The sequence below is a fragment of the Schistocerca nitens genome, chromosome 1 (assembly GCF_023898315.1).
Source record: "Schistocerca nitens isolate TAMUIC-IGC-003100 chromosome 1, iqSchNite1.1, whole genome shotgun sequence".
NCBI classification, from domain to species: Eukaryota; Metazoa; Arthropoda; class Insecta; order Orthoptera; family Acrididae; genus Schistocerca; species Schistocerca nitens.
Genome location: NC_064614.1, coordinates 832,787,145 through 832,801,021, shown reverse-complemented (window position 1 = coordinate 832,801,021; position 13,877 = coordinate 832,787,145). Strand labels below are relative to the sequence as shown.

Here is a 13,877-nt window from a genome sequence, read left to right as displayed (position 1 = left end):
CTCTTCCGATTGCGAAAACATTCTGTTAGCACCCACCTACATAGGGAAAAATGATCATCACGATAAAATAAGAGAAATCAGAGCTTGCGCAGAAAAAATTAAGTTCCCGTTTTTCCCGCGCGCCGTTTGAGAGTGGAACAGTAGAGAGACGGCTTGAAGGTGTTTCATTGAACCCTCTGCCAGGCACTTAATTGTGAATAGCAGAGTAATCAGGTAGACGTAGATGATTCATCATAAATGTTGAGGAAGGAAGCTTTATGAGATCTCTGTAAGCTGGCTTACATTTTAGAGTTGTGGTTTTGCAATCTGAAAAAGCCACATTTGACACGCTACACCATTCGCTTCGATTTCAAGACAGATGGTGCACTGGACATGTATGGTAGGGAAGGGGGGAGGCAGGGGACAAAAATATGATGGAAACACTGTGAACAGAATTCATGACCAAGCATAATACTGCGTAGTCTTTGAGGAACAGATCGCATTTGTGGAGGAGAAAAATCTCTGAGACAAATACCCTTTGTTTGCTGACAAGCGGTTGGAAAATTGGAAGCAGCTGTTAGCTTTAGAAAAACACTCTTTGTAGTAGCCTGAGACTGCAGTCGTTTGTGCGAGTTGCGTTTGCACGACTGTGTGTGTGTGTGTGTGTGTGTGTGTGTGTGTGTGTGTGTGTACGTATGTCTGTATATTTTTGACGAAGGCCTTAACGGGTTTTTGTTGTGCCTATCTGATACTCAGCATCTCCTCTGTATTGTGAGTAGTAATTTGCCTTCTCAAATATTGTTCCGAATTGATACACTAGCTGTGCCACACCCTAGGATCATGTTGTGTATCATGTTCATCGTTAGATATCTATGAGTACAGAAATTAGCTTATCCTTGTTTCACATTAGTTTGTTCCTTTTTACCTCTCACAAGAGTGAGAAATACGGAGGTCCATAGTATGTATTGTTCTTTGCTTTCATGAACTTGTAAATGTTTTAATGTATCTGTAAGGGTTGTGGAAAATGGACCAAAAAACAGAATGTGTCTTTTTTTTGTACAGTGATCCACAGTGAAGCTCAAGAAGCGATGTCTCAAGGCCCAGAACCTTAACAGTCGGCAGGGGAGTGAGCTGGAGGGAGAGAATATCTGAGGGGGGACTGATGTGCAGCATGAGGTTGGAGACATTCCCTGCGTGGCCAAGCTCACATAATCCCTGGCAACAGCATCTTTCGCTGTCAGTGAGAAGGCGTGCCAGACATGGGTGCGAGATCCGTTCACACATATGGGTCATGCTAGACACTACAGCACCATAGCCAACCATGGAGGAATGGCACTACGGAATTCCTGCGTGGTCTCTTGGTGTCAGGTGTACAATAAGGTTCTATGCCGAACGTCCGGGTGTAAGCCACCTGTAGTAGCTTACACACCTCACCTGCCCATTCTCATTGGCCTGGGGCAGGGTGCGATGTACAGCCCATGAACCTGCTGGCATCTGGTTGATTGAAGAGGGCTGAATTGATGCAAAGAATGCCCATGCAGTGGAGTTGACTGAATGACACCACACTACCCAGTTCGTGAACACAGATAATAGTACACCACACTGGGAATGTAGACATCATCATGCAGTGCAGATGACAGTAATGAATGTAGCAATGGGAGACATGTTCCACAATGTCTTGCTGCCAAAGAGCCACCTAATGGTCACCTGGCAAGAGTCTGTGCAGTTGAGAGCTGCACCGCTCCAGAATGATCTCCACTGAAGGCTACAATTTCTTGTCCCTCTCTCGCCACACCCTTGATACAAGCCCACCCACCACGCTACACTCAAGACATTATGTGTAACGAATGTTCTTTGTTGAGGTATACAGGTGGAACTTTCTTTATATTACAGTCATTATGGTAGGCACTTGATTGGTGTGGTGACTAAAACACAATCCAGTTTCAAATCATATGTATATAAACACATGTTTACAATCTGTAATAGCACATAGTTACTGTATTGTGTTTTCTGATATGTCTTCCACTAATCAAATCAGCATATTTTCATTGCAACAAGACACTCATCATGTGCTTCTTATCTCTTTCTATGTTTATGTAATTAATATTTTTATAAGCCATATGAGGTAGAAATACGATCAGTTCACTACTTTTTGCTGATAAACACTTTGATTATTCTGATAGATAAATACATTTGTATCTTGGATATCTTTAACTCATTCACACTAGTAATTTGTTCTCAGTTACAGGCTATTTAATGAACACTGGATTTTGGTTTTATTGCCTTGTAAAATCTGCATTATTTTATCCATATAATGTTTAAATGTCTTTTCTTTGTGCACATTATCCGTGCAATATAATGATATTCAATGCTTTTATAAATATGATGACCTTCGCTCTTATTATTATACAAACTTATAGATATCAGCTCTATCATAGAACACACTCATTTTTGTGATAATCTACATGTCGGTGTACATCATCGTCTGTTCACTTTCAGCCAGACTGTTTTCGATCAGGCTGCATTTTTTTATGCTACACTGTTCTATTTTTACAATGTGTGTGCCTGGGGTTTGACGCTTCCTTTACAAATGTTTTTCGAATCTATGAACATAATTCGACATTAGATCGCGTTTAACTGATTAGACACTAAACACTTGTTGTTCTGGGACATATGTTTGTGTGTGGTGCTTCCATTAGCCAGAGATACAATCAGACTGTGTGTTGTTCTCCTTTTTTTATGTTTTGTGGACGTCTGTGATGTTTTCTTACTAGCACAAGTTGATGTCATGATTATTGTAAATTTTAATTTGTGCACATTAATTGTAAGGGCCTTTGTTCAATCTGACACACTGACTTCAAGTATTTTGCGAAGCAGTCTGGTGGCCAGTTCTCAGACTGTGTGTGGCAAGCTGAGCGAATAAGTGTGGTGTCCAAGACAATGACTCCGTGCTGTCTGTCTTAAGTGTAATGAATGGACAGATGGTTTGCAGTTCTTAACCTCTTTCCTAAAGGCATGTTGTCAAAAGTTCAAGTTAGGTGTCAGTTTTTCTTCGTGTTTCTGTAGGTACATGGTGAAAGACCCCCCAGATAAGGTAAAGTCAAAATTTATTTTAAAAAATAAAACAGCAATAATGACAGAGGCTAGTACCGACCATAAGCGTCGACAAAGACATTAATTATGAATGCATGGTAAGGCACAGATACATTAACAAAAAAACATCGGTTTCACGCTCTTGTGTGTAGAAGGATGGTTAAAATGTATTACTCGAAGTATGACGTGCTACGAGCGTTTTGTATTACATGTGGTTCTGAATAAAAAAAGACTTAATAACAGTATTAAATATTTTCATTGAAGTGGTGCCAAGTTGGGAGAATTTCCTTCATCTCGAAAGGCACTGGTGCCCTTGGAGTCAGCTCGCTGCAGCTGCAATTTAAATATAAGAGAGGAAGTCCACAGTTCTATTTCGTAAGAGTAACAAAAGTATAAGAGCTTTCAGAAGACGACAAATATAATTAAAATATACATAGTGATGGACACACACAAAAAAAGGAAGTGACGCAAGGTAAAGTGAATGAAGAATAGCACAATTTCATATACGCAGAACATTTACTAATAATGCAGTTGTACTAGCCTTTAATTTTTTCCTTTTTAATTACATCATCATTCACTTTTTCATTATCATAATAATACATGTTGTACTACACTATACCCGTTTCTGAAATGAGGCACAAACATACTGCATAGAAATCTAGTGCGATTGGGGGGAGGGGAGGGGGTGGTGTAGAAAATGGTAGACCCTTTGGCCTCTTCATACACTTATTAAGGAACATCAAGCCAGCCTATCTTGCATTTCTAAAATCTAAATTTGCATACAGGCAAATTAATGTTATTTCACTACCGTACTCCACTGCCATGCAAAGTAGGTAATCAGGTGCTATGTACTGGTATGTACATAAATGGGAGTAGGATGCACTCATATCATAATTCTGTTCGTTGCATGTAGGAGGCGAGCAGGGAATTTTGGGCTGTGAGGTGACCAGTTGCTCACAACAGCACAGGTGGGGGAACATCTGGTCACTGTGAATTGCGGACAGAGCACTGCCCCTTGGCTGTCAGCTTTCTCTTTTGATATCGATGTCGGAGGCCAAAGCGACAGGTGCTCGCTATTTTTGCAATGGCTCACGAAAGCCACATGTTTTGGGCAGGACCGCATCAGCTCGGCGTCTAAGTTGTGCTGTTGTCCAGTACGTTTTACAGAAATGATCGCTGAGCTCCACGGGATGGCTGACAGAATGGCACCTCACATTGTTCAATGCATGGTTCATAAATACAGGGCAAAGGCACTTTCCAGAATCTCAACAAGTTGCCTGAAAATGCACTGCCTGTAAATTTTGATTCAGTGGAAAATCAACTTCTGTCTAGGGCTACCACTGGGCAGGCCTATTGCTCTGTGCAGTTGGTATATTACATTCTTGGCACTGTGATTATGAAAAAAAGAGAAAACTGTTAATGAGGATACAACATACTTCTACAGATGACTAGAGAATGAGGGGGAGGTTTCAGGATCTAAAAAATAAGTCCTTCTTTGTGGGACCTTTTTCTTCTAAATACTCCTTCCCCTTTGCAAGAAGAAGCACATTGACTCAGTAAGAGTGTTTTGCGACAGCTGTTCATCACAGAACAAAAACTGTTGTAATCTTTTCACGTTGCAAGTGATTGCTCATCAATTCAGTTTGCAAGTAGAGTGATTCTTTTCCATTAGAGATCATTCCTATACACCTGCAGATAGCGCTTTTGGGCTAGTTCAAATAAAAAAAAAAGGATAAGAAAAAACGCTGTATCTATTTGCCAGAAGAATATGATAACTTGAGACCGGATTATATGCATTTGCATGTCGCATATGGCTCCTCTTCACTGATAATTGCATATTTTAACTAAAAATGAGTGATGATGCATATTTTCGCTCTATGTTTACAGTATTTTTAGCTATTAGTCACACGTCCATTGTTACAGTTTAGTTTATGTTTACTTGTACACAGCTGAACGTGTTTGCGACGTGTAGTATGTAATGTGTTGTGCGCCAAGCTGCCCAAGAAAAGAGACATCGTTTCGTGGATAGCTGATCATCCTGGAACATTTACGTATGACGAAATTGTTTTATATTGTCGGGTTTGCGAGAAAAGCGTTTCATGCAAAAACAAAAACTTTCACATAGACCAGCATGTCAAGATAAGTCATCATATCGCAAGAATGCAGAAGAAAGATCACGACAACCACTTCTGACAACAGCAAGTTGCAGTAGCAGGGATTTGTCCAAAGGTAACCAAAAATTCGGTTTGACATGGAACTATGTCAATCAGTCATTGGAAGCAATACTGCTATTCGCAAACTTACTAACCCTATCCTCAAAGTCTTCCTGCACAAGTATTGGTTAAATGAAAATATACCAGATGAATCAACATTGCGTAAAAATTACATACTGACAAATTACGTAAATATTGTGGAAGAGATACTCAATGAACTCAAGGACAGCATTATCAGGATTTCAGCTGACGAAACTACAGTCACTTTTGGCTGTTATATCGCAAATTTAATTGTTGGTGCTTTAAAAGAATAACTTTCACCTTCCTATTTAGCGACCTGCAAACAACTTGAAAAGGTAAATCATTCTGCGATCGCCAGATTTGTGAATGAGGGTATTAGAAAAATATTTCCAGATTTTTCTGCAGATGAAAGAGTGTTTCTGTTTATTTCAGATGCTGCTCCCTGTATGATCAAAGCAGGAAAATACCTCTGAGTATTTTATCCCAAACTGATTCATGTGACATGCTTTGCTCATGGAGTACATCACCTTGCTGAAGAAGTACGTCCCACATTTTTGAATGTAAATAAACTGATTTCATCCACAAAGAAAGTGTTTCTAAAGGCTCCTACTCGCATCAAGACCTACAAAGAAAACTACCAGATGTGCCTTTACCTCCCGAACAAGTGGTAACTCGTTGGGGTACGAAGGCCGAAAATGTGTTGTTTTACAATGAACATTTCGATACCATTAGAGGGGTACTAAACGACTTTGATAGTGCAGACGCTCTGGCGGTTTGCCAGTGCAAAGTAGCTTTTAATGATTCTGGTATTAAAAAAAATACATTGCTGTAATTAACACCCATTTTTCCCATATAGCTGCAAAGTATTAAAAAGCTTGAAACTCAAGGTTTGGCGTTGAATGAATCTATTCAGCTAATGAATAAAATTATTCTAGTGAACTCTTCAATGTCGCAGGTAATCCCAAGAAAACTTAAAAAAAGTTTAAAAACATTTTAAACAATAACCCAGGCTTCTAACTCTTGTGCCAAATTGATAGTTTTATTAATTGGACGCTTGGTATGTTGGTCGGTTTGGGGTATAAAGGGACCAAACTACAGGGTCATTAGTCCCTTTTTCATCAAGCAAACAAGTCTCAAGGTGAAACAATTAAAAACAAAGGAGTTGGGGAAGTAAAGGGCATAAAACTAATGGAGAAGCTCACCGAAACAGAAAATGAAAGAAGCAAACCAAAGGGAAAACGTACACTAAAAGGAAAGATAGAGGAAGGTATTAAAATCATATAGCAGATCGCTTGGGCTGGCTGATCACAAGGATAAAAAGGATGATCTAGCCACTCCGCAACATACTAAAATCGCCAGAATAAAAGACAAGGCGAGAAGAACACACATAAGGAAAAAAAGAACAACAAATCAAACAAAATACAAAGCAAGAGTAACAAAGAGGTAACAGGTAGGGAGGTTGGAGGCCAGACATCCAACATGGGATGGTATGATAAAAAAAAAACCTCACGAATAAAGAGTTAAACTAAAATGGCCATTGAAGCATTGTCGCGCAGTACTGTAGGCAGCGTGTTGCGAAGGTCAAAAGTCTGCCGCAGAGCAGCTAAGACTGAGCTGTCCAACAAGAGGTGGATGACAGTTATACGTGAGCCACAGTGAAATGGAGGTGAGTCCTCCTAACGGAGGAGGTGACCATGTGCTAGCCAAGTATGCCCAATGCAGAGCCAGCGAACAGAGTCCCTGCCAGTGACTCACATGGACGACCCCCCCCCCCCCCAAATTCGTTGTTTCCTTGATAACATGGAGTTTTTTGGGGTACTGAGAGTACACCATTCAGTATCCCAGATCGGTATGTGTGTATCTGCACTATGCTGCCACCTGCAGGCCATTCTGCACGCTGTTTGTAGCACGCTTACCAACTTACAGGATAACGGCGCGAAATTTCGATTTGTTATTACAAATTTAAGGTTTTCATTTCACTCACCGTCGTACATGACAAGTCACACATTGATAATTTTTCTCATATCAGAAGACAACCTCTGAGGCAATAGTATACTGCAACTGTAGCAAAAGTCTAATAATCGTAAATTACGCTCACAATATACTAGGCGTCAAAGCCTACATTGTATGTACCGGTAACACTGCCTTTCGTGTGATCAAGTTTCTTTGTGCATTAGGAAGAATTGAAGTTCCTGGGAAGAAATGCTCAGCAATGAAACCAGAAATACTTTAAAATATTTATTTATAATTTATGAGTAACGAATATAACAGTCTATAAATAATGATACAAAGACAACAAAATAAATTACATTTGGTAAAATTGTCTTATTATACAGCATGGTTTCACTGTTTGAGATGACTTTCTGTGTTTGAAAACGTCCATATCTGCAACTACCAAACATTATTATAGAAAACGATAACAGAATTTATGTTCTGGAATTGTAAAAATAAAGTAAAATAAAAATACATAAAATGCATAAATATATTAAGTGTTCCAAATAATTGTCTTCTCTGGGATAACAAGCAACAAGAATATGATCGAAGCAATCCTGTTTCTGGTAATATAATTAATCTGAGTGAGAGTATGTCGATGAAGTTTGTCTGTTTAGGTTTTTATGTTGGTAACGTCACGTAGTGCTCTGTATTAAAATCACTGGCTGTGCTGTGTGCAGTCTGTGGCTGGTTGGCATTGTTGGAATATTCGCTATTGTAGTGTTGGGCAGTTGGATGCGAACAGCGCGTAGCGTTGCGCAGTTGGAGGTGAGTCGCCAGCAGTGGTGGATGTGGGAAGAGACATGGGAGAGTTTTGAGAGCGGACGATCTGGGCGTGTGACCGTCAGGAAAACGAAAGTTGTAAGACTGGATGTCATGAACTGGTATATATATTATGATCTTTGAACACTATTAAGGTAAACACTTGTTTGTTCTCTATCAAAATCATTCATTTGCTAACTATGCCTATCAGTAGTTAGTTCCTTCAGTAATTAGAATCCTTTATCTAGCTGGCAGTATTGGCACTCGCTGTATTGCAGTAGTTCGAGTTACGAAGGTTTCTGTAAGGTAAGTGATTCATGAAACGTATAGGTTAATGTTAGTCACGGCCATTCTTTTGTAGGGATTATTGAAAGACAGATTGCGTTGCTCTAAATATATTGTGTGTCAGTTTAGTGATGATCAGAATAAGTAAAGAGAGAAATGTCTGAGTACATTCAGTTTTGCTCAGCTGTTTGAAAATCAAATAACGTAAGGGGTTTACCAGCACAGTAATTCATAAATTTTTCTATGGGGAGGTTTCAAGTTTAATCGTTGAAAGTAGGCCATGAAAGGTATGGGAATGGAGGGTAACTTATTTTGTTACTAAGTAGAATGGTATATTGTGTTAGATGATACACCAGTTGTTATCAGTACTACAGTTTCACATAATTTGAAATGAATCACATGCATTTCAACAATAACCCTTTCTAGTTCTGGCGATTTTCAGTTGGCATACATATTCCTTTAGCAGATTCTACTATTCACAGAATCGATTTTATTAAAAATTACTGGACTTACTAGTCGTCATAATCAGTACCTCAGACCATTCCATACATGCAGATCACGCAACACTAATGTATTTCATTTTCTGCATTAATGACAATTAGTTGCCAATTTTGTGTCTTTTAAACTGACGTGGGAAAAGTTAGTAATAAAATTACAGTATCTTAAAAATGATTGTGCGGAATGGCATGAGAACAGATCTTGCTTTGAGTTAACATAACATAAGGTGTAATATCGCTGATAGTCGTCGTATTAATGTGCATATTAGTATCTGAGATTTCATGTATTTCACCTGCAGGCACGCAGTCGAATAATGGACAGGTGACAGTGATATAGTGTGGTGCGGTGTATGATGTGTGCTTGACGTTAAGGCCGAATGGTGTCGAGTATCCAGATGAGGAAGGACGAGACGCGGGTGTAGACTCCGGGGTAGCCCTCCATGCCGCACTCGCGGGGGCCGAACGAGACGACGCCGACGAGGACAGCCCTGGGCGGCCGGCCCTCTATGGCCATGAGCGGGCCGCCGCTGTCGCCGGAGCAGGAGTCCTTGCCCTCCCTGCCGCCGGCGCACATCTGCGACGGCACGATGCGCCGGTTCCAGCGCGAGTACCGCTGCTGGCAGGTCTGCTCGTCCACCACCGGCACCCCGACGTACAGCTTCACTGGGCTGGAGTCACCTGAAAACCCCAAACACGCGCTTTTTAACCAATAATCAGGCGTACAATAAATGTCCTAGAGACAGAAAAATTCTTTTCACAAATCGGCACGGTTTCAGAGAGCATCATTCAGCTTGATATTTTCTCACATAATATCCTGTGAACCACGAATGAAGGGGAACAAGGAGTTTCCAAACTGCTAGATTTCCAGAAAGCACTGGTACAGCGCCCCGCTGTAGACTATCAACGAAGATCGGAGCATACGAAAGAGGTTCCTCGATATGTGAATGGTTTGAAGACTTAAGAAAAAAACACAGTACATTTTCCTGGACGTGTGTGTTCGTCAGTAACAACAACACCATCAAGATTGCCCCAGGCAAATGCAACGGGACCAGCCTAACGGATAGAGTGAGCAGCAATCCGTGATCGTTCGCTGCTGACACTGCAGTGTAAAGTGCAGTGTTGTTGTCTACTGACCGTTGGAAGCTACAGCACGATTCTTTGGGTGTGACAGATGGCATATTGTTTTAAATGTACTAAAATGAAAGCTAATCCGGATGAGCAGGAAAATTAATCTTGTAATGGTCGACTACAGTATTAGTGGAGTTTGCTTGGAAGTCACGTCACGTCATTTAAATACCTAAGCGTAATGTTGCAAAGCGATATGAAATGGAACAAGAACATAAGAACAATAGTAGAGAAGACGAGTAGACGCTTTGCTTTATTGGGAGAATTTTCAGAAAGGAGATAGAGTATAGAACACTTGTGTGACCCATTCTCTAGTATTGCTTGAGTGTTTGGGATTCTCAACAAGTCAGATTACAGGAAGAAATCGAAGCAACTGAGACGCATTCTGCTAGATTTGCAACTGGTAGGTTCCATCATCATCACACAGAAATGTTCTGTGATCTCAGTTGAGTCCTTGGAGGAAAGACTGCGTTCTTTGTGCAACATGCTATTTGAAAATTTACAGTGCCCTCATTTACAAACGACACTAGCATGATTTTATAGCCACCTAATACATGTTGCATTAACACTGTGAAAACTGGGTAAGAGAAATTACGGTTTGTAAGAAAACATACCGACAGCCTTATTCTCTCGCACCATTTGCGGGCGGAATAGAAAAGGGAATGACTAGTAATGGTACAAGATATCCTCCGCGACGCACCACATAATGGCATGGGGAGTATTTATATAGATGTAGGTATGCGGTACCAGATACGCTAAGCCCTATTTGGCTGCCTTCAGTGTATGTATGTAGATGTCGATATGGGGCTCCAAAGGAAAATTGGGGCTGGAATAAGGTTTTCTTGGTGAAGAGGATGCAGAATGTTATCTCTGATGATGAGCCACCGACAGATGTAGACTTTCGGTTGAAGTGTGCTCCAGGAAGTGTCTTGGGAGCCTTGCTGCTCTTTTTTTCTCTTAATGGCGTGGCAGACAATATCAATAGTAAAACACAACGTTTAGCAGATGACCTAAAATGAAATATTGTTTGGAAAGCTCAGCACAAGGTTCCAAACAGATGTTCTGCTTAAGGCTTCCACCACACAGTAACAATTTCAAAGGTTCTCTAGTGATGTACTGGATAGTTTTGTAGAAACTGCACAGTATTTCTACCAGATGACACATGAATATTACGAACAGCTGCATCACATAAATATCGTGCAGTTCCAACGACATTACCCAACACAATGGCTGAGAATGTTTCAAGCACTATAGCAAGTCTTCCTAATATTTTAATGAGGTGCAAAGATTATTATCTTACTTTAAATGTACAGAAATGTACAATTGTGAAAGGTGAAATGCAAAACGTTAATATCTCTTCACAATAATATCAGTGAGTCACGGCAAAGACAAGGTCAGACAATCACAGCATGCACAGAGGATTGTAAGCACTCATCCTTTCTGTCCTCCAAACGTGAATAGACAGGTAAGAAACATTAATAGGCGGAACAATTGGAAATACCCGCTGTCACACACTTCACAGTTGTTTGCATAGATGTAGAAGTAGACATTATATACATTATTTGGAATGTAGTTACAGATGGCACAAAGAAATACACATTGCAGAAGTAAGACGTGAAATCCTATAAAGCTTTGAAATCTGGCTCTGGAGAAGAATGGAGGAAACTGAACAAGTAGAGAGAACACGGAAGTTTTCGAAATAAAAACAAAAGCTCTCCTGAAGTAAATCAGAAACAAAAAACAAAATCTATTGGATGTATTCTAAAGAAAAACTATCTCCATAAAATATTAGAAATTGTCATTGAAAGGAAAGCAGAAGATAAAAAAAACAGATGTAGTAACAGATGTGTTATACTGATAGATTTAAAGAGAGCAATATTCCAGGAAGAACTACACAAAACTGCAAGGAACTGAATTTTGTACAAGACTAAGTTCGGATGAAATCAGTCTTTGTAGAAGATTTATGGATTATGATGATCCTTAGTAGTACCACAAAAATATGCCAGAAACTGGTTAGCATATTTATTTGCCTTGTCTCCTGAACTAATTTTTGTGGCCACTCAGATGTACGAAGAACACCTCTTATCATGAGCAGCAGTAACAACATAACATAAAACATACAGTGGGAGCATTTAGGGAGGAACCTTCAGCCACAAAGTGATTAGAAAATCCATGTATTACTTATGGTTTTGTCAGAAACAGCCTAGGACAGACAAACTAGTTTCTGCAGTATAAATCATACCTAGGATTGCAAGTATGAAATGAAATGCTCCTACATAGCCAAACCACAGCATTGTTCTTTCTGACTGAGTTTGCACGAAACCCAAAATGGCAGGTTTTACGATCTCCTTAGATACTTCAGTGGCATTTTCTGTCTTAGGTGAAGCGATTCCAGGTAATAATGTGTACACTGAAGCACTAACTTACTCAGAGAATCTACCCGTTACATGAAAATTAGTGGTTCTATGTGACATCGACATGTTATGTTGCGTAAAATACAAGCACTAAGCTTCGCCGCCATTGCAGCTATTACATAAACGTAAGATAGACAGAGCAAATACAAGTAACTAAGCTTAGAGAGAAATACAAAAAGTCTTAGTGCACGAATAGCGCTTCATAAGAAAACATCCATGTTACCATATGTGCTTCCCTTCCTTTATGACAGTGCTTTGTTATGAAAACGTTTTTCCAGATCTTTGGTTTTACTACCCAAGTGCCTTCAGAGCTAGTGAAAACAAATAATTAAACGACAATGTCTGCCAAACATCATGAAATGAAAATGTTGTATTAACGAAAGCTGAAAATATATATTAAGTGAGTATGCTAATTTCTAAACGGTGTTCATGAGTCGACTCAGTGGACACCAGAACCTAAGTGGCAGGCAGACGTTTGATTCCCAGTACCGCCAACGATTTTTCCTGATAATGGGACAAGAACAGAGTGCACTCAGCCTTGTGAGCACGACTGAAGAGCCACATTAATGAGATGTAGTGGTCCTGGCTCAGAAAATTACCGCGTGAGAGGCGTGTTAACGAAAAGAATTCCCTCAATAACGTTGTAGTAACGCCATAGATAGGTAGATAACACTGCATTCTGTCAGCATCGCTTAAGTATATATTAAAATTTTGGAAATTTGTGGTAAGTTCCTAGGGGCCCAAACTGCTTAGGTCATAGGTCCCTAGGCATACACACTACTTAATCCAACTTTAACTGACTCACGCTAAGGACAACATATACACCCTTGCCCGAGACAGGGCTCGAACCTCCGACGAGTCCCCCTGCGGGTTCGGGGGTAAGAATAGGCCCAAGGTATTCCTGCCTGTCGTAAGAGGCGACTAAAAGGAGTCTCAAACGTTTCGGCCTATGTGATGGTCCCCTCCCGGGTTTGACCTCCATCTTCCTAAATTCTTCCGAAGAGCGAGCCAATTGGGGAAGGGCGCCGTACTTGGTGCATTGTGTCCATTTTGCATTGAGAACTTTCACCACCTTATTCGTTGTTGCATTGCAGTCCTGCCCGCTCTCCACCCCTTGGGCATGGATACGTTCCTGCGTGCACTTTCTCCTAAGCAATGGGCAGGGCCACTTTCTGCACTGACGGCGACCATGGACTACACGTCACCTGAAATCCAGCACGGTAGCCAGTCCGTTGTGGTGGGGCTGCCATGTACCCTGTTGGTTGTAGCCCCCTGACAACACAGGGATCACTCTACTGATGACTGCGCCGTTAACTCCCCACGTATCCAAGGAGTAGATGCCCATCTCCCTGGGGCATCAGGACTCCCGGCAATGGCCATCCTGCCAGGTGGCCTTTGCTGTGGCTGGGTGGCGCCCGTGGGGAGGGCCCTTGGTCGGAGTACGTGGCATCAGGGTGGATGACACGCAATGAAGCGTGGCAGATCTTCTCTTGCTG

At 40.8% G+C, this 13,877-nt stretch overlaps 1 protein-coding gene across 1 annotated transcript in view; it reads right to left on the bottom strand.

Annotated features, from left to right (window-relative positions):
- The window catches only part of LOC126262980 (serine protease easter-like), a 384,563-nt gene that overhangs the window by 307,463 nt on the left and 63,223 nt on the right, over positions 1–13,877 (bottom strand). Inside the window, exon 7 of the mRNA XM_049959933.1 lies at positions 9,466–9,520. Within this exon, the coding sequence (XP_049815890.1) occupies positions 9,466–9,520 (55 nt within the window). The remainder of the gene's footprint in view (positions 1–9,465; positions 9,521–13,877) is intronic.